The sequence below is a fragment of the Pipistrellus hanaki genome (genome assembly GCF_964339955.1).
Source record: "Pipistrellus hanaki genome assembly, chromosome: 11".
In the NCBI taxonomy this organism is placed as follows: Eukaryota; Metazoa; Chordata; class Mammalia; order Chiroptera; family Vespertilionidae; genus Pipistrellus; species Pipistrellus hanaki.
Genome location: NC_140513.1, coordinates 14263579 through 14287661, shown reverse-complemented (window position 1 = coordinate 14287661; position 24083 = coordinate 14263579). Strand labels below are relative to the sequence as shown.

Sequence of the window (24083 nt, the reverse complement as noted above, 5' to 3'; positions counted from 1 at the left end):
TGGTAAGTCAGGCAACTCAGTATAATAAAAAGAATCCTTGTCTTCAGAAGGACTTGGATTCAAATGCTGGTGACCTGGGGTAAGTCACTCAGTCTCTCTGAACCTCAGATTCCCTCTCTTGAAGGCTGTAGTGAGGAGCAGAGATAATACACACACATACTACCTGCACACATTAGTATGTTGCTCTGTCAATTACATATATCTATTATTGTAAGGTGATAGTTCTCAAACCTCCACGTGCATAGGGAATACGAGGAAGTGCAAATGGCTAGACCCCATTCCCAGAGATTCGGATTGGCAGGAATATGTAGTCCACAGATTTGACCAGGTGATTCTGATGCAGGTGAAATGAGGATCCTGTTCCAAGAAATAGTTTAAGTACACTGGAGCCACTAACTGCAGAAAGCCTTTATTCCCGAGTCAAGTTCAGGTTCTTAACTACAGCCTGCCACCAGGGCCAGCCGATGCCAGTAGAGCAGAGGGAAGCCTCTGGCCGAGGTAGCCACCTCACAGCAGAGCTCACAGCGTGGGCCTGTGACCCACAAACTCGTCCCAGCCCTTCCGACACGTCCGGATAATCCACTCATGCTCATCATCATCTGCAAGGGAAGAGGAAGAACAGGTCATCACGGGGGCTCACAGTGTGTGTGTGGGTGAATTCCAGCGCCCCGGGGTGGCCTTGGGAAGGAACAGACCTTTCACTATCAGTGGATCCTTCAGTTGCCCGTGAGTGCCTGGCCTTGGGGGAATTGAACACAAAAGGGTTTATAGCTGAGGGATGCTGCTGATGGAGGTAGGAATGACATTGTCTGACCACTCTAAGCTGGGCAGCCTAACAGGTACTCACAGGGCAGCTCGCTCCGGCATCTGCCCAGTTTGACATCCACAAACAGCACCCCCAGGACGGTCCAGGTCCTGCTGGCAGTACAGGGAGCCAGAGCTTGCAAGTACCTGTGGTTCCCAGGGGGCTGACACCCTGTTTACTCAGATCCTTCCAGTGGGCAATGAAGAGCATCTGATGTTCGTGAAGGCCCGACGTGTATTTATCTCTTAACTTAATCCTGTGACCAAATGACTGCAACGACCCCACCGTTCTGCACATGGACAAACGGGCTCAGAAAAGTCAAGCCACTTGTCCACAGCCAGTGTCAGTGTGCGGAAAGCCCGAACTCCAACCTCGAGCTGTTTGACTACAAGGCCTGACCTGTTCTCTAAACCTGAGAGCGCGCTGAGCGTAACCCGTTCTTCAGCCCACAGCCCACCACCGTCATCTCTCTATTCCAGGCCCCTCTGCAGACTGACTTGATTTTTATTTTTCCCCTTATCCCCTCGCCCCCAACCAGCCCCAGCCCCTCCCCATCCGTGACAGAGACTCGAATAGTGGGATATGTACCCCTAAATATGCATGCAGGTCTGTACAATATGTACGTTTGTTTTGTGTGCGTATGTGGTTTTAATTTACACAAATGGCATTGTGCTGTGCATTTCATTGTCTTCATTTTTTCACTCAGAGGTACATTTTCAAGATCTGTTCTTGTAGCTACACATACATCTAGCTTGTTGCTTCTTGTGCTTATGCTGCTGCATCGGCTCTGATCCTGGTGACCCTGTGAATGAGTGAGGGCCACACTGCCCTGTCCCAGCAGTCCTGCTCGGCTCCTGTAGATTCACACCTATGGCTTCTTTCACAGAGCCAGTCCATCTCATATTTGTCTTCCTCTTTTCCTGCTGTCTTCTGCTTTTCCCAGTAGGATTGTCTTTTCCAAAGAACCCTGCCTTCTCATGATGTGTCTGACAGGACAGCTTCAGGTTTGTCATTTCTGCTTCCAGCGATGCTTTAGGCTTCATTTGCCCCAGGACCCACTGCTCACCAGCGCTCCCCTACAACACTGTATTTCAAATGAATCATTTTTTTTTTCCTGTCAGTCTTCCCCACTGTCCATCTTTTGCTTCTGTACATAGTAATTGGGAATGTGAGGGGGTGGATGATCTTAGCCTTGGTCTCTAATGACACATCGTTGCTCTTGGTGATCTTTCTTAATTCTTCCATTGCATGGCTTTTTTTTTTTTTTTTTTTTTTTTTTTTTTTTTTTTTTAAAGTGCTGCCTAATATTCCACAGTGGACTTCCATCATGTGTTGTTATCCATCCTCCCAGTGTTGGACATGTAAGTTGCCCCCGGCTTCCGTTACCAGGAGTAATGTTGGGACAAGCGTTCTTCGGCACACCCCTTCATGGACACGTGGGAGAACTTCTCTGGGCTACACTCCATGAGAAGGGTCATCGAATCTTACATGTGCTTCCTTCTCCACGTTCCCAACTAAACCCTAGTACCACCAAGCTGTCTGCCTGCTGGCCCCCCCTCATCCCTGCTTCCCCCTGTGCCTGGCCCTGGGGACAGAGAGAAGCAGCCCAAACCCCTGCCCTCAAGCAGTTCTCAGGGCTACAGCTCTTGCCTAAGAGAGGGAGGAGAGGACCAGCTATCTTCCTTGAGTGACAAATGGCGGTAGCTGGAGAACCAGGGGACTCCCTGAGAGCAAGACACAAAATTCCTGCCCTCAGAATCAGATCCCCCTGCCCACCGTCCTCTGCTGTGGAAGCGCCATGTCCAAGATCAGGGAGAAAGCGGCATACCGACAGCCTTCTGTGTGCTTTGTGCTTTACAAACACCTGATCTCACTGATTCTGTGACCGCCCAATAGGGCAGGAGAGATGCCCCCCATTTTACAGAGGGGATGAGCCTCGTCCCAGGTCTGCATCCACTGGAATTCAAACCAAGGCTCATCAGCCTCCAAAGCCTGACTCCCCGCTCCAAGGCAGAAGTGACAGTGACGGTGTCCCCACCCCCACTGTTTCTTCACGGGTGGCCTAAGGGGAAGGCTGGCTGCCCCGCATGCTTGGAAGAATACCCTAAGCAGTTAGGGGGCCTCAGTTTCCCCTGGGGAGGCTGCCTGGGAATCTGAGAGCGGCTGCCAACCCCGGGGTGGGGGTGGGGGTGGGGGTGGGGATGGGGTGGGGGGAGAGTGGCGGCACACAAGGAGTTAAGCGCTGGTGAAGCCCACTTTTGCCACCACACGGAGCAGCCTGGTTGGTAATTACAGTTCTGAAGTCTCCGGGCTATTCGAATCAGTGCAGCTGCAACCTCTTCAGTGGTAACCCCTGAAACCAGACAAACCGGGCGCTTTGTGCGGAACCAGTCCTCGGCCCCTCCCTGATCGTTACAAATTGACAGCAATGGACTTAACAGCCCTCTTCACTACCCCTTTCACTCTCTACCTGGCGGCACAGCCACCAATTTGAATCGCAGATGCCTCCCCTCCCGGCAGCTGCTCACCAACCCTCCCTCCACCGCCCTGGCCCGCAGAGGCTCCGGGCCCTGCCACGCCAGGGTGAGGCATCCCGAGCACATTTCATCAATATTTAAAATGGAATTAAACCTGCCGCTTTGATTAATGCCTCCCAGATCCCGGGAGTTGTGATTACTATTTTGCGAACTGCAATTGTTGGAATATGTTAATATGATTGTCTGAGAACATCTTCACCTTCTCAGATAATTTCTCCCCTTTTGGGCAGGAGGGGGGAGGAGAGGAGAAAAAATGATGGGGAAAAACACCCCACAAACTCTTTAATCAATTGTAAATTATTACCCTTGGCACATTTGCTGGTGGTTCAAAGGGAGGCGAAGGGAGATTTCTGGTTTTGTGCATTTATTTTGAAAAGTTTTGGCCCCCTGGTCAGCCCAAATATTCCACTTTGGGACACTATCCTGAGGGAATAATCTATTTCGAATCAAGAAAACTGAAATAAGCTGCATTTGTAAAAACAGCTGAGTGATTACTTTGTCATATATTCATTCATTTAACAAATTATTTCCAAATACCAACGATGTGCTAGGCATCGAGTTAAATTGGGGAGCTGGTGGAGGAGGGGGACACTGAGTCACATTAGGGGATATTTAGCAGCAGTTGAAAATATATGGCTATGAAGTCTGTAGTGCAACATAGGAAAATGTTTTTATATGATAAATGAAAGGTGGGAAGAAGCAAGACACAAAATTACACAGCATAATCTGTGTAAAAACTGTGCACAAGAGAAAAATTAAAAATAATAAACTGAATGTGACTAATAGTCAGCTCTGAGCAGTAGGACTAGAAAGATTTATTTTTGGTAGTTTCAAGTCTCTCATTAAAGTGTTTCGACAATAGGAAAAAAATAAAAATAATCATTGGCTTTTTATTCCTGCTCTCCAACTAAATGCCTTGGTAATGCACTGTAGTAATTGAAATAAAATATCTGTAGGTTTCTCGAAATACCAATAGGGTGCTTGAACTTCTAAACAGTACAAAGACCCAGCAAAAAATGTTGATAACGCAAAAAAACCCAGAGACTAGGCAAATCTTCTATGTAGAAGAAGTCCAAGTGGTTTACGGGATTGTGCTACCTTCAAGGAGATGGCACATAACCCCACTGCTTCCGTGTGGGCTGCATAGCGACCTCCTCCCAAAGAGGACCCTCGAGAAAGCGAGTGGCAACCATTACAGGGAGAAACCTGGCAGGCGCACTCCAGCCAGGTGGTCAAGGGCAACACCAACAGTGATTGGTCGTACAGACAGTGTGTAGCCTGGATCTGACGTGATGCAAATGGCGCTTTCTCTCTATAGTCCCAAGGCTTGACTCCGACATTCTCCAAGTTTAGATCTGACTGTATTGGGGGCAGAAATATTTCTCTGTCTCCTTCTGCAGCTTTAGGAGTGACCTTGCTGCCACCTGCATATGCCCTCCTCCCACCTCCCACCCAATGGCTCTCACCAATCACTAGGAGAAACGGGCTTCTTACAGAGAAGAAAAGGAACCTGCTGCAGGAGACACCCCAAACCTGACCACGGGCTCCCCTCGGAGAAGCCTTCCCTGGAGAGGCTCTCCACTCCTCTGCCTGGGCTTCAGGGCCCTCCAGACCCTCCTGCTCCTGAGCCTGCCGCCCTCCCCCAACCTCCTCACACTGTAAAATGCAGCCACCTTAAGGTCTGCAGTTGCCCGTGGGTACATGCTCACCAGCGCCTCTGGGCCTTTGTCCATGCTGTTCCTCATTGGGGAACACCCTTCCTTTCAGACCCGGTTCAGGTGGAAGGCCTCTAGTATCTGGGCCTTAGTGTGTTTGTAAGGAAAGACCTAAGCGAGAGTGTAACAATTGTGGTATGTTTTACACATGTCCCCTTGACAAACAAATGCTTTTAACATAAGCAACCAAATGTGATATAAGAGTGTTATTTCAGTATTTCTTTCAAAGAAGTATAAGTCCACATTAGAGGCCATGTGACTGCCGGGAAAGGAGGTGTGAATTTAGAGTTGCCTGATACACGTGATTTTCTTTTAGTCCTGTCACAATCCAAACTGAAGGACCCTCATGAATGTGTGTGGCTGCGGCCCTGCCCTCCTGGCTGTCCTCTGCCCCCATGGGTCCTGCTCGGATGTCACCTTCCCTGACCCAGGCCAACGTCATGCTGTCAATCACAGTCACCGCCACCAGCCCGGGGCAGCCACATCTGATTCACTTCAGGTCTTCAGGCCTCAGCACAGGTCTGGTACTTAAAATGTACCTAATAAACATATGATGAATGTACTTTATCCATTTGGGGACATAAAAGCAATAGGCCTATTACCCTGTGGGATTTGGACAAAGGGGGAAGAATTTCTTCTCCTCCCTCAGCAAACGGAGCTCCTGAGGGCAGAGCACATGCCAGGGCCGCCAGCTGCTGTTTCCTTCTCTGACCTGAGGCCATGGATTGAGCAGCCCAATCGCACCAGGAGGACGGGTTGTCTGGGTTCATACCTGGGCGCCAACCACACTCAGAAAGCTCAAAGCCCTGGCGGGCCTGGGGCCTGCCTCACAGTGAGGGTGGGAGGGGCAGGCCAGCGCAGGCCACTGCGCGGGGCCCAGGTCACCCAGGGTGTCATTAGTGCAGTCTGCAGGTCAGTGGGCCGGTGGGGAAGGAGAGTCTGAAAATCTCACAACAGATGCGAGGCAATATTGGCCCCTAGCTGGGAGGCAGCGTGGCATGATGGGTAAGAGCCCAGGCTTGGAGCCCGTCTTTGGGTCTCTTCCTCATCTATGAAGGAGCCTGCCTGGAAGGTTTCTTGTGAGGAGCAAGTGAGATCATTCCTCAGAAGTACCCAGCACAGTGCGTGGTGATCAGGGAATGTTCCAGACTAGAAACAAAGGCAAAGGTTGTCTCTGCAACGTAGACGTCAGGGCCCGCGTGACAGCACAGCACGGCCTGGGAGTTCTGCGTCCTACTGAGCCCCCGTTGCCACTTTCTTGGTGACTTTAGACAAATCACTCTCCCTCTCTGAGCCGGGCTCCCTGTCTCTATGGGGGCTTTAACCAGCCTCCCGCAGAGGGCAGTGAGGACTGGTCAGGATGGATAACACGAGGGGGGCACTCAGGAAGTGGGAGCTAGGATCACCATTTTGATGGGTGCCTTCAAGGGTAAGATCTTGAGGGACTCGTCAGAGCACCCCTGGGACTTCTGGTTCCTTGTGGGGAAGGAGGAGACCTTTACACAAGGATCATCACCCTAAGGATGAAGAGCGGCAGCTCAGCTAATGGTTTTTGTTCAAAGCAAGGTGGGCAGGCTGGGGCAGGCAAGCCCAGAGAGGGCAAATGGGCGGGTTCAAGTTCATGGGACCCACAAGCTGAATCTGCTACCTCATGGCACGCCTTTGAGTCAGGCACGCCTGCGGTCAGCAGGGCTATGCAGCCCCCACCCTGGGGGTGCGGGGTGGGTGGGGCAGAAAAGGGAGGACGCCTAGATGAAACAAGACGTCTGGCTTTGGGGGAAGGGCAGAGCTCACGCTGCCCAAGCTCCTAGGAGGCGCCCAGCTCTGTGGGCAGAGGGTCATGTCTGTCCTCTCCTCGGTGAGTGAGATGGGGTTGTCCCCATTTCAGATGAGGAAACTGAGGCTTAGAGGGTGAATCAATTCACCCACCTCATTCCACCAGGGCAGAAAGTGTGCAGGTGCAAAATCCACACTCCGTGAGTCTGTGCATGGGCACAGACGGACATGTTTCCAAATGAGTGAACGCGAGTGAGAACCTGCGGGTGGTGCGTGTGCAAGTGTGAGTAGGTGTGTACTGTGAGTGTGCAAGTGGTGATACTGAGGTGAAGTGGAGAAAGTGTGACACGCAGTGTGTGGCTGGCCTGGGCAGTGTGTGAGTGCCTGAAGTCTGAGCATGTGTGTGATCAGATGCTGAGGGAGGAGGGACATCCAACCCGCAGAGATGGCTCAGTGCTCATCCAAACTGCCAGGCAGGACAGGCTCTGGGGAAGGAGGCTGTGGCGTGGGGGCTGCACTCTTGTCCTGGGGTCAAGACCTCTGTGTGAACCATGGCTCCACGCCAGCATGGGAGGTACACCGCAGACAGGTGCCCGACCCAAAAGCCGGGCCACACCCTCTGTGCAAATGCAGGGCTACGTGAGCTGGTGGGGCGAGGTCAGGCCCTGAGAGGGACCAGGGCCTGGAGTGAGGGTGGCCACACCCTCGTCACAACTCCTGACAAGAAAGAAGCTTTGAACTTTGCTGGCAGTGGTGGTGGCCAGAGGCCAAGGCCACAGCATCACCAATATTGGCTGGGTTTGTGGTCTAGGCACAGCCTGCAAAAAAAAAAAAGGGGGGGGGGGGAAAGAGGGGCTGCTCTTGCTTTTCCCTGCAGAGGAGCATCCTCTGGGTGTGGCGGGTGAAAGGTGGATTAGCCCCGGCTGCTTCGCCCACTGGGAATGAGAAGTGCAGGGTGTAGCACCCACAAGTTTTTCAAGGCCTGTGCAAATATAAGAGGCTTGGGAAAATGATTGGCTCCAAAATTAAAAGCTGAACTTAATGTTATAATTAATGCATTCAGGCTTAATTAATTATTAAATTTAGAAATCAAAACTATTTTATTACACTTGAAACCAATTTGTAGGCTTGGTTTCCTTGTTGTTGTTTTTTTTTAAGAATTCTCCAGTGTGCACTTGGCTCTTCAGAAGTCACAGCCGGATGTTAAAGTCTGGTGGTCACACAATTTACCAAGCAAAGTTTAAAAAACCCTTTCGAAGTGTTAAAGCAAAAAGTCACATTTAACGTGGTAGTGTGGATATGTGTTGTTTAAAAACGTTGAAACGATTGGGGAGTGGCCTCCAAGGTCAGACCCAGGGCTGGATTAGGGCTGTGGCTGGGGAGGGCTGAGTCTGGGCGAGGACCATGGCTACCCGGTAGTAGGAGCCACTTCCATGTCCAGGTGCCGTGCCCTGCCCTCGGCAGGCCTGACCTCACGCAGTCCTCATAAACCCCTCCGTCACAGGCACAGCTCGGGCAGCCCCAGACGGGAGCTTTAGGACCTTCAGTTGATGGGTAAAGGAAAAAGTGTGCATCGTCATGACGACCCTTGGGAGTCTCTTAGGAAGTGTCTGTGCAGTCATCTCATTGAATCCAGTGTTCTGACATTGTTGGAACAGTTATTTCTGTGAATGAGGTCCAGATGCAGACCACATACATATCCTCAAATATTAGAGTCATCTTGAGTGTGGCAAGGTGCTCACGTGACAGGAGGCATAGAGGGCCCAAGACCAACTGAGCCATGTCTCCCCCATTCACTCAAGAGCAAGTGTGTGCTGAGCCGAGGGAGGGGGGGATACGGCGGGGGGCGGGGGGGGGGGAAGTGGGCGGAACAAGGGGGAATGAGATCACATCACCAACATCAGCACCACTGTTGCTATTCTGCTTGCTTCCCCGATCCCCACTGTTATTTTTCAAGCACTCATAACTGAATTTGCATGCCCTAAACACACTCATGATGCCACTGCACACAGGCAGCTCTGGGGGCAACGTACCGGGGCCAAGGTCACTCGCTTGGCCTGACTCTGACCTCTGCTCCCTTCTGTCCCTGCTCTCCAGCTGGGTGTGGATGATGGACCGAAGGGCAGAGACCTGGCTGTTGGGACCTCTGTCTTCCTGCTGGCAGAAGCTGAGGGCTGAATTAAGGCTGGGGCAGTGAGACATTGGAGCTCCGTGAAGGTCTGTGTCTGGGGAGACCCAGAACAATGCTGAGGGTTGGAGAGAGAGCGAACACCCGCAGGCCTCCAGTCCAGTCTTTGAATCAGAAGCAGGTGGGTGGAGGTCAGAGGGCAGTTTGTCAAGGTGACACTGGCTCCTCCCTTTGGAGCACAGAGTTAAGGAAGCCAGCACCCCCACACCAGGTGTAAATAATGGCAACTGTGATCGCTGATGTGCACTCAGCTCCTCATGGACCAGGCACGGCTCTCGCTGTGCCCCCTGCATCATCTCAGTGATGCTCACCACAGCTAGGAAGGCCCTAGGTTCTACCCCCATTTTTCAGATGAGGAAACAGAGGCTCAGAGAAGTTAAGAGACTCCCTCAAGGTCACACAGCTGGCAAATGGCAGATCTGGCTGTCTCTAAAGCCGGCCCCTAACCACGCCTGCTTCTCCTGCCCTGAGGTCTAGCAGGGCTCTCAGCCAACTGCCTTGACTCCCAGAGTTTTGGCTGAGGAAGAGAGGTGTGACTTCTGCCCCTGCGCTCCGGCCTGGCATTCTCCTGTGACTTCTGAGATGACTGCACGGGCACTTCCTAAGAGACTGCAGTGCTGGCCTGGGTGGACTCCAGCCACGGAAGGGGAAGCTGCGTCCTCTGGATGCCTCTAGGAGGCTGCTATAGGGGGAGGGGCTGTTACCAGAATCCGATGGGCACAGGATGGAAGGGGAATTTCCAGGAGGGCAAGGGGCAATTCCCGAAGGTCAGGCAGGGAGAGGCAGCGAGCTGGGGCAGGTGGTTATTCCTGGAGCAGGGATCCCGGAGGGGCTGATTCCAAGCTCTGTGGGCAGAATTCTCTCTGTGGGTTCAAGTGCACTTCTCTGGGGAGGCCCACAGCGCTGCCTAGATTCTCAAAGGGGGTCGTGACCCAGAAGAGGCCACAGCACATCCTGTTGGTTCAGAGCATGGCCTCTGGTGTCAGGGAGACCTGTGTCCAATGCCAGTTCCTCCTTTCAGTAGCTGCACCCGCCGGTAAATAACTTACTCTTTGATCCTCAGTTTCCCCCTCAGCCTGAGGGATAGTGATAGATTCCTGGGAGGACTGGGAAGGGAATGAGTCCCTGGCACCATGGAGGTACTCATCCTCTTCCTTTGTACCCGCTTTGCTCGTCGCCGATGCCCAAGCATGCTGGCGGGAGGTGTGAGCTGTGCGGGCATTTTACTTGGCAGTTACAAGTGGGATATTATCCCTCACAAAGCCTTCATTATGGCGCCGCTAACAATACCACAGATAAGGCAGGGACGCTCCTGCCTGCCAGCCTCCAGGTGATTATACATTTAGGTAAATTGCCTTTTGTCTTGCTGAGAGATGACAGCGGGAGGGGCTGTGCGGGAGACTCACTGCCCCCCTCCCCCCCCCACTACCCACAAGGGAAGCCTAGAGACAGACAGGTTTGCAGGAGGAGGCCTGGCTGGCGGTGGGAAAGCGGGGCCCACGCCACGGCCGCGGTCCCGCGGGCAGGCTGTGTAAGGTCAGGCCGGTGTTTTTTCCTCTCTGGGTCCCCAGTTTCTCACCCACCAGGTGAAGGCAGTGGCTTCAAGATGAAAGGAGTCTGGGTTTGTTGGTGGCATGGGAAGACCTTCTTTTTCTTTGGCTGGTTTGAGCAATAAAGTCGGCAGAGATCTCTAGAGTAAGGTGACCAGACGTCCCGATTTTGGCGGGACAGTCCCGATTTTTAACAATTTGTCCCGCATCCCGCAGTGTTTTAAAAAAGTCCCAATCTTTAAAAAAAAATTGGGACTTTTTTTGAAACACTGCGGGACACGGGACAAATTGTTAAAAAACTGAACATCTGGTCACCTTACTCTAGAGAGAAAGAGTGCCCTATGGCCATCTTATCGTCCTGGGGTCTTTTTGTAGGTCTGGGCTATCAGGAAGGTGTTCCCTCTGGTCTTTCTTTCATTAGTAAACTACAGCTTCTTGTTCAGAACCAGCTAAACGTCATCTTCAGTTCTGAGTCAACTGGACCTGCGTTCCAAGGCCAGCTCTGCCGCCTATAACCTGTGTGACCCTGGGCAGCGCATTTCACCCCACCTCCGTTCTGTCGTCTGTACGGTGGAAACGCTGTGATCAGGACCACTAGTTCACAGCACAGCCATGAGGACTGGGTGAAACCAAGTTAAATAAAAGATGGGAAGTGCTCAAGCCAGGGCCTGGGACATAGTTAGTACTCAGTAATGCTGACGGTTAAGCTGTCCTGCTTTGTCACCTGCATAAACTATGGGCACCTCTGAGTATTAACAGAACCATTTCTTCACTCCCATGCTAACGGCTGCATTGCATCTGATGCTAAGAACATACCATCTATTATTCAATCAGTTCCCTCCTGTTGGGCATTTGGGATATTTCTGGTTTTCAACTGTTTAAATAATCCCGGAGAAACTTCAGAGGGCCACGTGCTCTTTCATTTCTAGGGGTTCACTCTACAGCTTCTCTCCGGCTGGATGGGAGCAGAGACATGCCACTGTCTGGGAGCACCACGCCCTGCCTCTGTGGACAGACGATCCTGGAGCTGGCCTGGCCAAGAGGGAAGAGGAAAACCTCTCGGAGCAGGGGATCCCACTTCCTGCCAAATTTCCTTGGGAAATTCTTTAACCCCACGGACCCTACTTCCTCATTGGTCAGGCAGGGATCATGCCAATATTCCCTTCCCCCTTAGCTGAGTGTCCCGGGCCTGGCAAATGCTCAGTCAGAGTTGACTCTCACCACATGGTGATCTTCATCCTCCTTCTGCATCTGTCCTCACCTGGTGAAGCTGGAGTTACCTCCCGAAGACAGCAAATCACACAGGCCACGGGGTCCCTGTTGGGACCCCAATTCACACCCTTTCTTCCCATTGTCCATTTAACTGAGCACACATTCAAATGAGGCTTGCGGTTTGATTTTAAATTCTGTCTGGAACCCACAGGTTCAGGCACAGAGGGGCCCTCTCTGCAAGTAATCACCCGTATGTGATATTTTTAAGAAGCCAAATCCATTGTTTCTGATTGAAGGAAAGTTGGTGCTATTTTGAAGAGAAGCACGATTAAGATTAAGCGGTGGCGTTATCTCTTTAACCATCGAATTACACGCTGTTTGAGAGATTTGTGAGCTCTAGGACATTTGCCAGATGTGCTTGATTCGACATTTCAGACAACAAAGGGGATAATGTTGGTGGGAATCTTAACGGCATTTCTGATGATCAGGATATTCTTTGAGGCTGGTACTGAGACCTTTCGGGAAAGAATCTCAGCTTTTACATAAACTAATTTGGGATGCTCACTCGCTGTCTTCCACAAAGCAAATTTAGTTCATTGTTAGCTGTATATGTTAAAATGGTTATGAGGGTTTTTTTTTTTCCTTTGAATATTAATAATGTGCCTTTCAGCTGAGACACTCGCCTGGGGTGTCATTAATTGCGGGGAGGGAGGAAGGATTAGTGGTGCAGTTATTCTGTAAGTGATTTCTGCTAGTAGCATTGAGGCAAGCAGCAGCTACATGAAGAGATGTGTGTGCAAGCTGCCAGCAGCTCTGGCTGAGCCTTCCTGGGAGGAATGAAAGTGGGGGGTGGGGGGTGTGCACAGAGGGGAAAGGGGCAGAGTCCATCTCTCAATTTCCCACCATATTAAAGGTAATTATCCCACATACTCTAAGTGCTTCCTGATTGGCCTGCAATGTGTAAAGGACCCTTTATAAAATAAGATAGCATTTCGGTTTGGGAACTGCATGGTGTTTTTATCTTACGACTCTAAAATGGACCTCTGCATTCATTTAGGAACATTGCTGTGCCAGGATCTGTGTGTGGTGGAGGAACAACTGTGAATGAGTTGTGTCTAGGAGCGGAGATAGCTGAGGAAAAAAATAAACTACAGAACACGGCTGACAAGGAGAATGATAAGAACAGAGTTGGGACCAAGTTGGGTTCGATTCTGACTGTCACCAGCCGTGTGATGGGGAGCAGGTTACTAACCTATCTGGGACCAGGTGTCCTCACTGCAGATAACCCGCTGGGATGGTAGAAAAAAGCAGAGATAAGTAGGTAAGGTGCTTAGCAAAGGCCAGGCAAGGATCCCACGGGGGACCATTCCTTTCCCTGCTTCATTTCCCTGAGCTGTGGATGGGAGGTGCTGGTTTGAGACCTCTGATGGCTTAAGCTTTCAAGCTTTTTGAGGTGCAGAGAACTATACAGTCATGTGCTGTAAAACAACCATGAACCACATATTCAATGGTGGTCCCATAAGATTACATAATGGGGCTGAAAAATTCCCATTGCTTAGTGACAACATAGCCGGTGTAAAAGGTCGCAGTGCAACACATTCCTCATGTGTTTGCGGCGATGCTGGTGGAAACACACCTGCGCTAATTGTATAAAAGTATAGCAGGTACAGTTATGTATGGTATGTAATTCTTGATAATGATAATAATGACTGTGTTACTGGCTTATGTATTTACTATAGTTCTTAACATTATTTTAGAGTGTACTCATACACCTCATGTTTACCATGTCTCTTGATTGCATTATTTTCTCCTGTGACTGATTCAATCTGCATTGTTTTGTACAGTGACATGCTGTACAGGCCTGTAGCCTGGGAGCAATAGGTTATACTATACGGCCTGTGTGGTGGGCTAGACCATCTAGGTGTGTGTACGTGCACTTTGCAATGTTGGCACAACAATGAAATCACCTAACAATGCGTTTCTCGGAATGTATTCCCTATTGTTAAGTGGCACATGGCTAGGATGGGCTGTTTTTATTACTCAAAATAATGCGTTGCTTATTATGTGCCCGGGGCTGAATTTTATATGATTTGTTGAAGAATAAAGGTCCTCTGCCCCCTTTCCTGCTTTCATAATCAGCTCTGAGTCATGAGACCTGGGTGAGGTGCCAGGGACCCAGGGATGAATCGGACATAGTCATATAATCTCTGCCTTCAGGAAGCTCCCACTCACGTGGGGGCGATGAGCAAATAAAGCCACTCTGTCACAGGCTAAGCGCCATTAGTGAGGTTGTGGGGCACAGCGAAGACACACCTAACCCAGACAGAAGGGTGGAGGAGGGAGGAAGGAGGACAGATTGGTTAGGGAAGGCTGCCTAGAACAATGGCCTATCAATGCTGGCCCTGGCCCTTGGGGTTGTGAAATCAATTTTGCAGATAGCAACCAGCACTTTAAAAAATTAAATAAAATAGAAAATATCATAGTATATCACATGTAGAAAGAATACATGCATATGTCTGTATGTGTACTGAGCCATGATATAAATCTTTCCTCACTGCCAGCCAGGGTCTAAAGGTTTGAGAGTCGCAATCCCAGAGAATTCTTGCCTGCCTGATCGGCGACATCTGACACATTGTAGGCACTCAAAGACGCTTTGATGAGTGGAGGGATGGATTTCAATCCTCTCAGCAATCCGGCAAGCAGGAACCATCCTCCCCAGTAAGAAAGGCATTCTTGAGAACCCAGACCTAGCAAACCCTGACTGGTCAGGCGTGCTTGCAGTTTGCAGCTTAGCAGTCCCGCGCTTTCCAGTCTGGCCTAAAGCAAGCTTCTCTGTCTGGGAAAGAAGCTCAGGCAGTTCCGAGAGGCTCCACGGGCAAGCAACCCTTCTTGGTGCCCCACCAAGGTGGCATGTGCTCAGGCCACTGTGTTTACTCTGGGTTGGCCTCAGTCACCTGCCTTAGACCTGCATGGTCAGCACCCTTGTGCCTCCAGGATGCCAACAGGAAGTACTATTTATGGGGACAGACCCGAATGCAGGAGAGAAAGGTCCTGGGGGAAACAGAAGATGGACAGAAGCCCGAATCAGTCCCTGGCAGGGTGAGTCAAGGCTAATGACTAGGTGGCACTCACAGAGACTTCCTTTTAGTGGTTTTCCAGGACACTCCAACCTTGATTTGTCCTATAATATCAGGACCAAAATATCCCTTGGCTGCCTTTCTCCTCCATCATAGACTCTTCAGGTTGGGAGGACCCTAGAAATTACCCACCCAAAGCCCTCATTTTACAAAACAGAAGAGAAAGGGGTCCAGAGAGGGAAAGCATTGACCCAGGGTGAGCCAGCAAGGGTCAGGGTGGGGAATGGAGGGGGTAGGGGGATGACCTTAAACCCAGGTCTCAAACCCAGGGGTATGGGGTCATTCAGATGTCCCTTTCTTGATATCTTGCCAGAAGGATCTCCTATCCAATTTTATCCCCTTTGTCCTCTTCTCTATATGTAACCACAGAAACCTTTCTAAAGGGTAAATCAGTTACTTCCTACCTGCCTGAAACCTTCCCTTGCTCCCCACTGCCCTTCAAATGCAAAGACACCCACAATCTTTCCTATTGTCCTCACCCTTCCCACGTCTCGGGCTCCTTCCCTTGCTCTTTTTCCTGACACATTGCTGTCTCACCTCCAGGAGAGATGTGCCCCTAGAAGTGCAGGGTTCTCCCCCATCTCTCCTTTCACGTGCTGGCCCCTCTGCCTTTAACACTCTCCCCAACCCGGCTGCACTTGTCTGCTCGTATTTAGGTTGCACATTAGATCTTGCTTTTCTTGCAGGCCTCCTGGGTTAAGTATCCCTGCTAGCTTCTCTTGCCAGCAACTTGGTGTTGTTATGATCCATTTTACTGTCAGTTTCTCCTGCTTCCTGACAGAAGAGGCCAAGCTGCTGCTATCACCTTCATGCAGAATACAAAGCCATGGCAACTGTTCAGTAAGTATCTGTTGACCAGACAATCATCAATGTCTGTCCTTCTCCAAACTTCCTAAGAATGGCCTTCCCTTCCCATGATGCAATTTTAAGACTTATTTTTTTTTAGAGCAATTCTGGGTTCACAATAAAATTGAGATGAAGTTGCGGAGGTTTCCCATGTACCTCTTGTATCACACATGCAGAGTCTCCACCATGACCAACATCCCCCACCGGAGCTGTACATTTGTTACAACTGATGGACCTATGTTGGCAGATCACAAGTACCCAAAGTCCATAGTTTATATTAGGGTTCACTCTTGGTGTTGTACATTCCATGGGTTTGAATAAATATACTGTATAATGGCATGCATCCATCATTATAGTATTCAGAGTAATTTCAGTGTCCTAAAAATCCCTGTGCTCTGCCTGTTCATCCCCCTAAATGCTTTTTAAAGTTTATCATTAAGCATAGCTTTTGTCCACAGGATTCTCGGAACACAAATTCTGATTTCCCAGCCACACCTAATTTTTACATGCCTCTGTGTCTTTGTACATGCTGTTCCCTCTGCCTGAAATATCCTTCCAAAATATTCCTGTTTATGAACTCCTTACTCATCTTTAAGACCCATCACTTCTGGCACCATTTTTTTCTGACTGACACCCTCCACCACCTCGGCCAGGTGATTAGTTCTCCCTCCTCAACACCCTTTCCTCCAGGGCTTCCCCTGACCAGGGCCCATATCTCATTACATGGTGATTGTATGTTTCTGTGTCTATCTCCCCCACTAGACTGTGAATCTCTTTGGGACTACGATGTCACCTCAGTGAGATAAGACCAGAATACAATTCAAACCTAAAAACCTGGAAATGAATCAGTTGCATTATACCACAACTGAAGAACGATTTTACCAATGCAGAATTCCCAAAATATGTCCTTGGAACCCTAGTTCTATAAAAATGCTCCCAATTAATTTATACAGTGCGGTAGAGGGGACATTGTCTTACTGTGTACATTTCTCTATGGGAAGAGGCTCCTCTCATCAACCAGGACAGGACTTCTGGTCTACCTGGCAGTTTCTTTCTCTTTATAGAACTGAGTTTCTTGATCTGGGTCTTTAGAGAGACTATCAACCTCTTAAGAATACATGCAAAATACGTTTATATATGTGTGTGTATAACATGTAGGCTTGTATGTGTGTGTGTGTGTATGTCTATGCATTTTTCTAGGAGGAGGTCCATAGCTGTTATTCCTAGTGAGTCTGACTCTAGACAAGAGAAAGGTTAGGAATCACTGTGTTAAAGGAAAATGCTCATGTTCTCACTTGTACGGGGTGTCCCAAAAATATATGCATACTTTAACAGCTGATAATTTCTATTAAATTTTGAAAACAAAATGTATTTTAATAAACACTGCCTTTATGATTATTCAAAGTGTGTATACATTTTATTTTTGGATACCCTCTATACTGGCTTCCTGCTGGCCTGGTCACTGTCAGTCAGTCCTCCTCAGTCTGATCAGTTAGTGCTCACTTACCAAATTGAGGTTGTGGAACCTCCCAGGTCCTCCCCTGGCTGAGGGGCCACCGGTCCTCTTTGACCACATGGTATCACTCACATCTAGGCCTTTGCTGTGATGTCTCCTTTGGCTGGAAAAACTCTCCCTGTGCCTTATGATCAACTGTCAATTATTCTTTGGGTCTCAGCTTAGCTGTCATTTCCTTCTTGAGACCCTCTTCAAATTTCCAATTCTGGATTAGGTCCCCTTCTTTGTGCTCTCACAGAAGCATTCCCACCTCTCTGACCGCATCCCCTATCTAGGGCCATATTTTTCCCTTTCGTTGTGCTTATTCCATGATGTAGTCAACTGTTTGTAGGAATTGTCTGCTACCTGTCCAACTATAAACTCCATGAAGGAAGGGGTTTGTGTCTAGCTTTTCCATGTTTTGCTGCCCACACCAACCACAGTGTCTAGCATACAGTAGGTGTCCATTAAATACTAGTTGAAGGAGACCATGCAAAAATAAGTACCTTAGCCTGGCTGGTGTGGCTAAGTGATTGAGCACTGGACATGTGATCTGGGAGGTGGCTGTTTGATTCCCAGGGAGGGCACATGCCCAGGTTATGGGCTTGATCCCCAGTGTGGGGTGTGCAGGAGGCAGCCAATCAATGATTCTCTCTCATAATTGATGCTTCTCTCTCTCTCTCTCTCCCTCCCTTTCCTCTCTGAAATAAATAAAAAATATATTTTTTAAAGTATCTTAAGCCTTTCGGTGCTATACTTATGTGCTGTCACAGTTAGACCACTAATGTCCTTTCCCTCACTCTGAGACTATGTATAGAATTGATAGTTTAAGATTTTCAGTTAGTGAAACATTCAGATAATCAGTGTTTGCCTTTTATCGGCAAAATTTTCTTTCTCATCCAATGTATGTGCATACACACATGCACAAACCTGAGTGTGGAAGAGAGAAGAGAGAACATGTGCCACAGAGTGTCAGAATGAACATACCGGCATTTCGCAGAAAACGGTTCTTATAGTCCCTGATGACCCTCGTTTTCGGGTTGTAGAAGCCATCTCCACAGTCATAATAGCCTGGAGGGATTTTTCTAGGCGGGTCCATATTGGACAGTTGAGAGATACCTTGAAAGGATAAATAATGGATAATTAACTCGTCACCAAGGCCAAATTCAAGCCCAGCCTCTGCCAAAGTCCACTTTGGGCCAGTTGCTCATGTGAATATTGGTACCACCGTTGGACTAAACACTCCCCATTGAGGGCCAGGAGCAAAAGCAGCAGGGGCAGTACCCCAGAGTAGTGTCCCAGAAATGGCTCAATGAGGGGGTGTCTTAGGAACTGGACCCCCATCTCTTTTCTTTACCCCACCTTCCATTTCTAGGGATTCCATGATAAGGAGACATTTCTGGAGTCGATGAGACCCTGAGGATGCCTCTGAGTTGGCCATATGGATAGAAGGCATGTGAGGAGAGTAATGGCATTCAAGGTGCTGGCGGAGGCCAGAGCAGGTGCTTACACCTCACTCAGAAGCCCGTGGAGTCAGGCACGTATAAGGAAGAACAGAAAGAAAGAAATGGGCCAGGTGGGCAGGGATAAGGTAATAGAGAACCTTGACTCTCACCCAATATACCATCATAGCCGCCATTTATTGCTTATTATGTGCCAGGTATTTGACTATGCGCATGACTCCTACTTTTTTACTTCATTCTCACAACAATTCTGTGGCCCTGTTTTACAGGTAAGAAAACTGGGGCTCCAAGAGGTCCAGTGGCTTGCTAGAAAGGTTATCCAGGTAGGAAGTGGGTAGATACCCAGTTTGTAACCCGAATATTAAGTTTCTGCTATCAGGGGAGGAGAGGGTCTCGGCACGACTCCCAGGACTAGGGACACTAGAACCACCACGAGCTGGTGCATCTTTTAGGTCATGTTGTACATCTTGGAATATGGAGGCCTAAGCAAAGGGGACAGGGTTGGGATGAATAACTTCCTGGGTTTCATTTAATTTGTGGTTCTTGTAATTCCCTGTCCTCTAGCCCCATGCTCAGAGCTCAGGGTCCTGCACACTGTAGGCTCTCCTATGTTGGTTAACGGTGATCGCTAGGTACACCATTGACTAACAATTACTGAGTGCACTCTCCACGCCGAGCACTTTCTAGCCATTCTCTCCCTGAAGCCTCTTGCACATGGCCATCTCCCAGATGCTCAGAGAGGTGAAGGGGCAGCCCGAACCCTCTCCCTGCCCTAACAATGCCTGCCCTGGCACTGAGGGGAGGCTGTTGGAGAGGTCTGCAGATTGCTGAGTGACTTGGGGGGAAGGAAGTGGGTGCTTAGGATCAAGCTGCTCTGCTGGGAGTCACAGGAGGAGAGGAAAGGGTGCAGGAAAGATCATCACACTGCCTTCAGGTCTGAAGAGGCCCAGCTTTGGCCAAACCAGCCCCTATGTGAGAGCTGGGGCCTGTGGCCAGAGAGCTCTTTGTCTCTGTTGGGGTGAAGAGCCCATCATCACTAACCCAGGAGGAGCCATTTATAAGTTTCTCAAGTGGCTCCAGGTCCTGGCTCTCGTGTGTTCTGTGGCCCCTGCTCCTTTCCTCCTCTCCTTTGGGTTACTTCAATAGGCCACGCCCACTTATTGAAAACTGCCTTTCCTCTCCCTCTCAGTTCGGGAGTGAAGGAGCCTGAGTACCTGTAGGCTTCAAGCCGTGGCAGATCTCTGTGTAAAACCTCCGGTCATAGCCGTCACAGTAATGCCAGTTCTTTCCGTCATACTGCAATCCGTCGGAGAAGGTGTACGTGCCCTGGACGACAAGGAGCACACAGGTGGATCTGAGGAAGACCTTCTTTAACCAAGAAGGACAGAGGCCAAGGGAAAAGGTGACTGTCTAACTGCCACAGAAAAGAAGTGATAACTTTTGCAGCTGATGATAAGAAATGGATGTACAGTGCTGAGCTTGGTGCCTGACACTCAGAATATGGCTAAATGTGACCTTGGGCAGATGACCTACCCTCTCTACCCCTTTGTTTCTTCCTTTGTACAATTAGGATAACAATAGTACATATTTAATAGGGTTGATTCCGTGAAATTCAAGGCAATAGTAGATGCAAAGCATTTAGCTCAGTGCCTAGCATGTAGTAAGCACTCAACAGATGTTTAAAGTTATTATAACTCTTTTATTGTTATCAAAACTCAAAAGGTCAGAGCCATCTGTCACAGTCCTTTGTCCAAACACATCCATTCTGCTTCTGCTGCCTTAGCGCTAAAGGAAGAAGCCCCAGGATGCAGACATCGCATTGGCCTGAGCATCAGGAAACATGGGTGGAAATTCCAATACTATTAACTCACTGTGTGACCTTGGGTAAGTCACATCCCCTTCCTGGGGCTTTGATTCTTTAAGCCATAAGACAACGGGTGTTTCTTAATCTTTTGTAGGTCATGAGCCAGCCTCACACACACCTTGGTGAGTCTGATGAAAGGTATAGAGATCCTTTCCCCAGAGAAAAATATAGTCCCATACACACAAGACTTTTCTATATAAATCAGGAGCTTTCGCTGGCTCCCTGAATTCTATTTGTGACGACCCACAAATTCCAGGTTAAGAATCCTTGGATTAGATGACTTAACATGATAGTATCAGTGGTTACTGATTGAGTGCCTACTGTGTGCCAGATATTGAGCTAAGCACTCACATATACTTCATTTACTCTCATAGCCATCCCAGGAAGTGCCTGATACTATTGTGGCAAGCTGAATAATGGTCCTCAAAAATATTCACATTTGATCTCTGGAACCAGTGACTATGCAGACTGTACGTGGGAAAGGGGACTTTGCAGATGTGCTTAAATTAAAGATCTTGAAGTGTCAAAATTATCCTGGATTATCTGGGTGGGGGGGCCCAATGTAATCAGGATCCTTATAAGAGGGAGGCAAGAGAGTCCAAGTGATAGAAGATGAGGTGATGACAAAAGCAGAGGGAGAGGTGATGTAATGATGGAAGCAGAGGTCAGAATGATGGGTGACCATGAGCCAAGGAATGTAGGCAGCTTTTAGAAGCTGGAGAAGGTAAGAAAATGGATCCTCCCACAGAACCTTCAGAAGGAATGCCGTACTGCTCACCTGTTTCAGACTTCTGACTCCAGAACTGTAAGATACATGTTTCTGTTGTTTTAAGGCACTGACTTTGTAGTGATTTGTAACAGCAGCAATAGGAAATTAATAAAACTCATCCCCAATTTATTAGATAAGGAGCATGAGCCTCAAAGGGGAAGTCATGGGCTCAAGGTCACACAGTTAGTGGCTTAACAGGATTCAAACTCATCATGGCCTAACTCATCAGGGCCTCTCCAGGGGCCCTTCTGGATCCAGAGGGAGAAGACCCCAGATCCCTGGATGTCAAGAGGAGGCACCGAATAGGGAAGGCAGGGTGTTGTGTGTATGTGTGCATGTGTGCGCGCGCGAGCGCGCGCGTGTGTGTGTGTGTGTGTGTGTGTGTGTGTGTGTGGTGGGAGTCCTGTCTGAGGCTTTCTCCTCTGCAGTCCCCCTCCTAGGCTAATCACCTTAACAGCCAATCCCTTCTCCCAAATAGCATCGTATCGGCTCCCGTTGGGGAAGTACAGGGTTCCTTCGCCGTGAAACATGCCGTCCTTCATTTCCCCAACGTATCTTGTTTCAGTAGGGAGGATGTATTCGGCATTACCCTCCATCCTGTAAGGACAAAGGAAATCAATGAGCCCTGCGTTGAAGGGGGAGGATCTGAGCCAGCAGGCACAGGAGAGCAAGGAGGAACCTAACTCCGGGTCCTCAGATGTTATCATCCCAGCAATATTCTGCTTAAAACCAAAAGTTCTGTGTTGTTTCCCTCAGAAGCTCAAAAATAAGAAAAGCTGATGGAGGGAGGCAGAATGTGATCTGTCCCTCCTCTTCCTCACAGAGAGGCTGTCCTGAAATACCCATCATTCCTGGAACATCCCTGGATAGGCTCAGAGCGGGGAGGGGTTTGCCCAAGCCACACAGTAAGCACTGTGAAGCAGAGACTTGGGCTAGGTTTCCTGGCGACTGGCTCTGTGTCTTTCCTGCTAAGACCAGCCCAACTCTACCCATCACACTACAAGTAGGATATTTGGGAAAGTATACAATTTGGACAGGTTACCTGGGTCTGCTTAAGAAATATGCTTTCATTCATTCCTTTACTCATTCTCCATTCTTCTTCACTAACTGAAAGTCACTGCTCCTAACTCTGAACTTCTTTAGGCTTTTGTTTGTACCTCTGTTGGACGCTTGCCTAGTAATTGTATATTTCATCTCTCCTATTTAATCAAAGCATCTAGGAGGAAGGCCTCGGTATCCTCAACTCTTAGAATCATGTTTCTTCTTAAACAGATGCTCTATAAACATCTACTGAGTAAGAAATGAAGGAAACAGAACGGTCAGTGAGATGACTGAACGGAAGATAGATGCCACTGAGCTCCAGTCCCAAAGTGTGAAAGCACTGGTTAAAGCACAGTTTCTGAGCCATGCAGACCTGGAGTCCAAGCCTGGCTCCCCCTCTTTGTGCCTGCATGACCCTGGGAAAGCTCTTTCACCTCTCTGAGCCAGTTTCTCATCTGAAGAATGGGGATAATGACAACAACCCCCTAAAGGTGTTGGGTAATTAAATGATGGCTACACACTGTAGCAGAATGCCTGGCATATACACAGGGTTCAAAAACTATTTTACCTAAAGTCTTCCTTTTTCTTATACCTCTTTGCTTGAGATTACATAATTTCTTTCTTTTTAAAAAAATATATTTTATTGATTTCCTTACAGAGAGGAAGGGAGAGGGATAGAGAGTTAGAAACATCAATCAGCTGCCTCCTTCACACTCCCCACTGGGGATGTGCCCGCAACCAAGGTACATGCCCTTGACTGGAATCGAACCTGGGACCTTTCAGTCTGTAGGCCAACGCTCTATCCACTGAGCCAAACCAGTTTCTGCCATAATTTCTTTATTTTTGAAGTTTACATTTCCTTTAATTCTTGCTCTTGTACTTGGCTTGTGATCAGGAAACATAAGTTAATAAACATGTATCCTTTTCTCTTTTTTTTGCTTAATCCCATCACATCATTTCTAAGATTAGTTTCCATCTAATCCTTCCCTGAGATTATATCCCCTTTTTATTACTGCACATTGGACATCATTGTCTTTCTATAAACCTTCAACAGACATCTCCAGCTCACCCAAAATGGAACTCAACCTCTTCTCTTCCAAAGCAGCCCCTCCTCAGAGTTCTCATTTTTCGTGAAATGGTATCAGAATTCTCTAGATTCAAAACTTGGAGCTCTGGGCACTGGGCTGGGGCCGGAAGCAGTCTCTGAGTAGGACCAGGAGCCAATCAGCTGCCAGGCCCTGGCAATGAAATGCCCAACCTGTTACATGTTTCAATTTCCTGCAGACCCACTGACTCTGCCTTGGTCCAAGTGTATATGGAATGAATGTATCTCAGCTTTGACGCTTGAGCAAGTTGCTTCTCTTCTCTGGGTCTCATTTTACTGAACTGTAGGGAATAAACAATCCTAACTGACATTGTTGTTCTGAAGGTTAAAAGAGATAAAGTTTGTGGAAGTGTCTGCTACAGGGTCCCTTTAAAAGGCACAGATGTCCAAGACATAATGAATCAAATGAGGCCCTTACCTCCCATCTACAAATTCTCCAATATATTGGCTCCCCGTGTACTGCATGGCGCCTGCCTGCTTAGAGTTTCCAGGCCGAGTCTCAGTGTACACCGCGTCACTATGACAACCAGGAGGGGTGGGCGGAGCCAACGCGCACGCTCAACTTCCTGCTTTGCGCACG

At 48.8% G+C, this 24083-nt stretch overlaps 1 protein-coding gene across 2 annotated transcripts; it reads right to left on the bottom strand.

Annotated features, from left to right (window-relative positions):
* Positions 1-389: 389 nt before the first annotated feature.
* Positions 390-24018, bottom strand: MORN5 (MORN repeat containing 5). 2 transcript variants are annotated; one of them, XM_084899278.1, is made up of 5 exons: positions 23922-24018; positions 21807-21954; positions 19939-20050; positions 18249-18380; positions 390-599 (listed from the first exon to the last, which is right to left on the bottom strand). In XM_084899278.1, exons 1-5 carry the CDS (start codon positions 23966-23968, stop codon positions 520-522), a joined length of 519 nt encoding a protein of 172 aa, XP_084755404.1. In that variant the 5' UTR covers positions 23969-24018; the 3' UTR covers positions 390-519. The 2 variants fall into 2 exon arrangements, with proteins under 2 accessions (XP_084755404.1, XP_084755403.1); XM_084899277.1 differs by lacking the exon at positions 390-599 and adding an exon at positions 14395-14834 and having other exon boundaries at positions 23922-24015.
* Between the last annotated feature and the right edge of the window lie 65 nt (positions 24019-24083).

What these genes read in the sequence shown, in the direction of transcription:
- MORN5 (XM_084899277.1), bottom strand. Translation starts at nt 23,968, where the DNA reads ATGCAGTACACGGGGAGCCAATATATTGGAGAATTTGTAGATGGGAG. An exon ending in GGAGAATTTGTAGATGGGAG is followed by an intron (nt 21,955 to 23,921) that starts GTAAGGGCCTCA and finishes TTGTCCTTACAG; the next exon opens with GATGGAGGGTAATGCCGAAT. An exon ending in CCACGGCTTGAAGCCTACAG is followed by an intron (nt 18,381 to 19,938) that starts GTACTCAGGCTC and finishes TATCCTTTCAAG; the next exon opens with GTATCTCTCAACTGTCCAAT.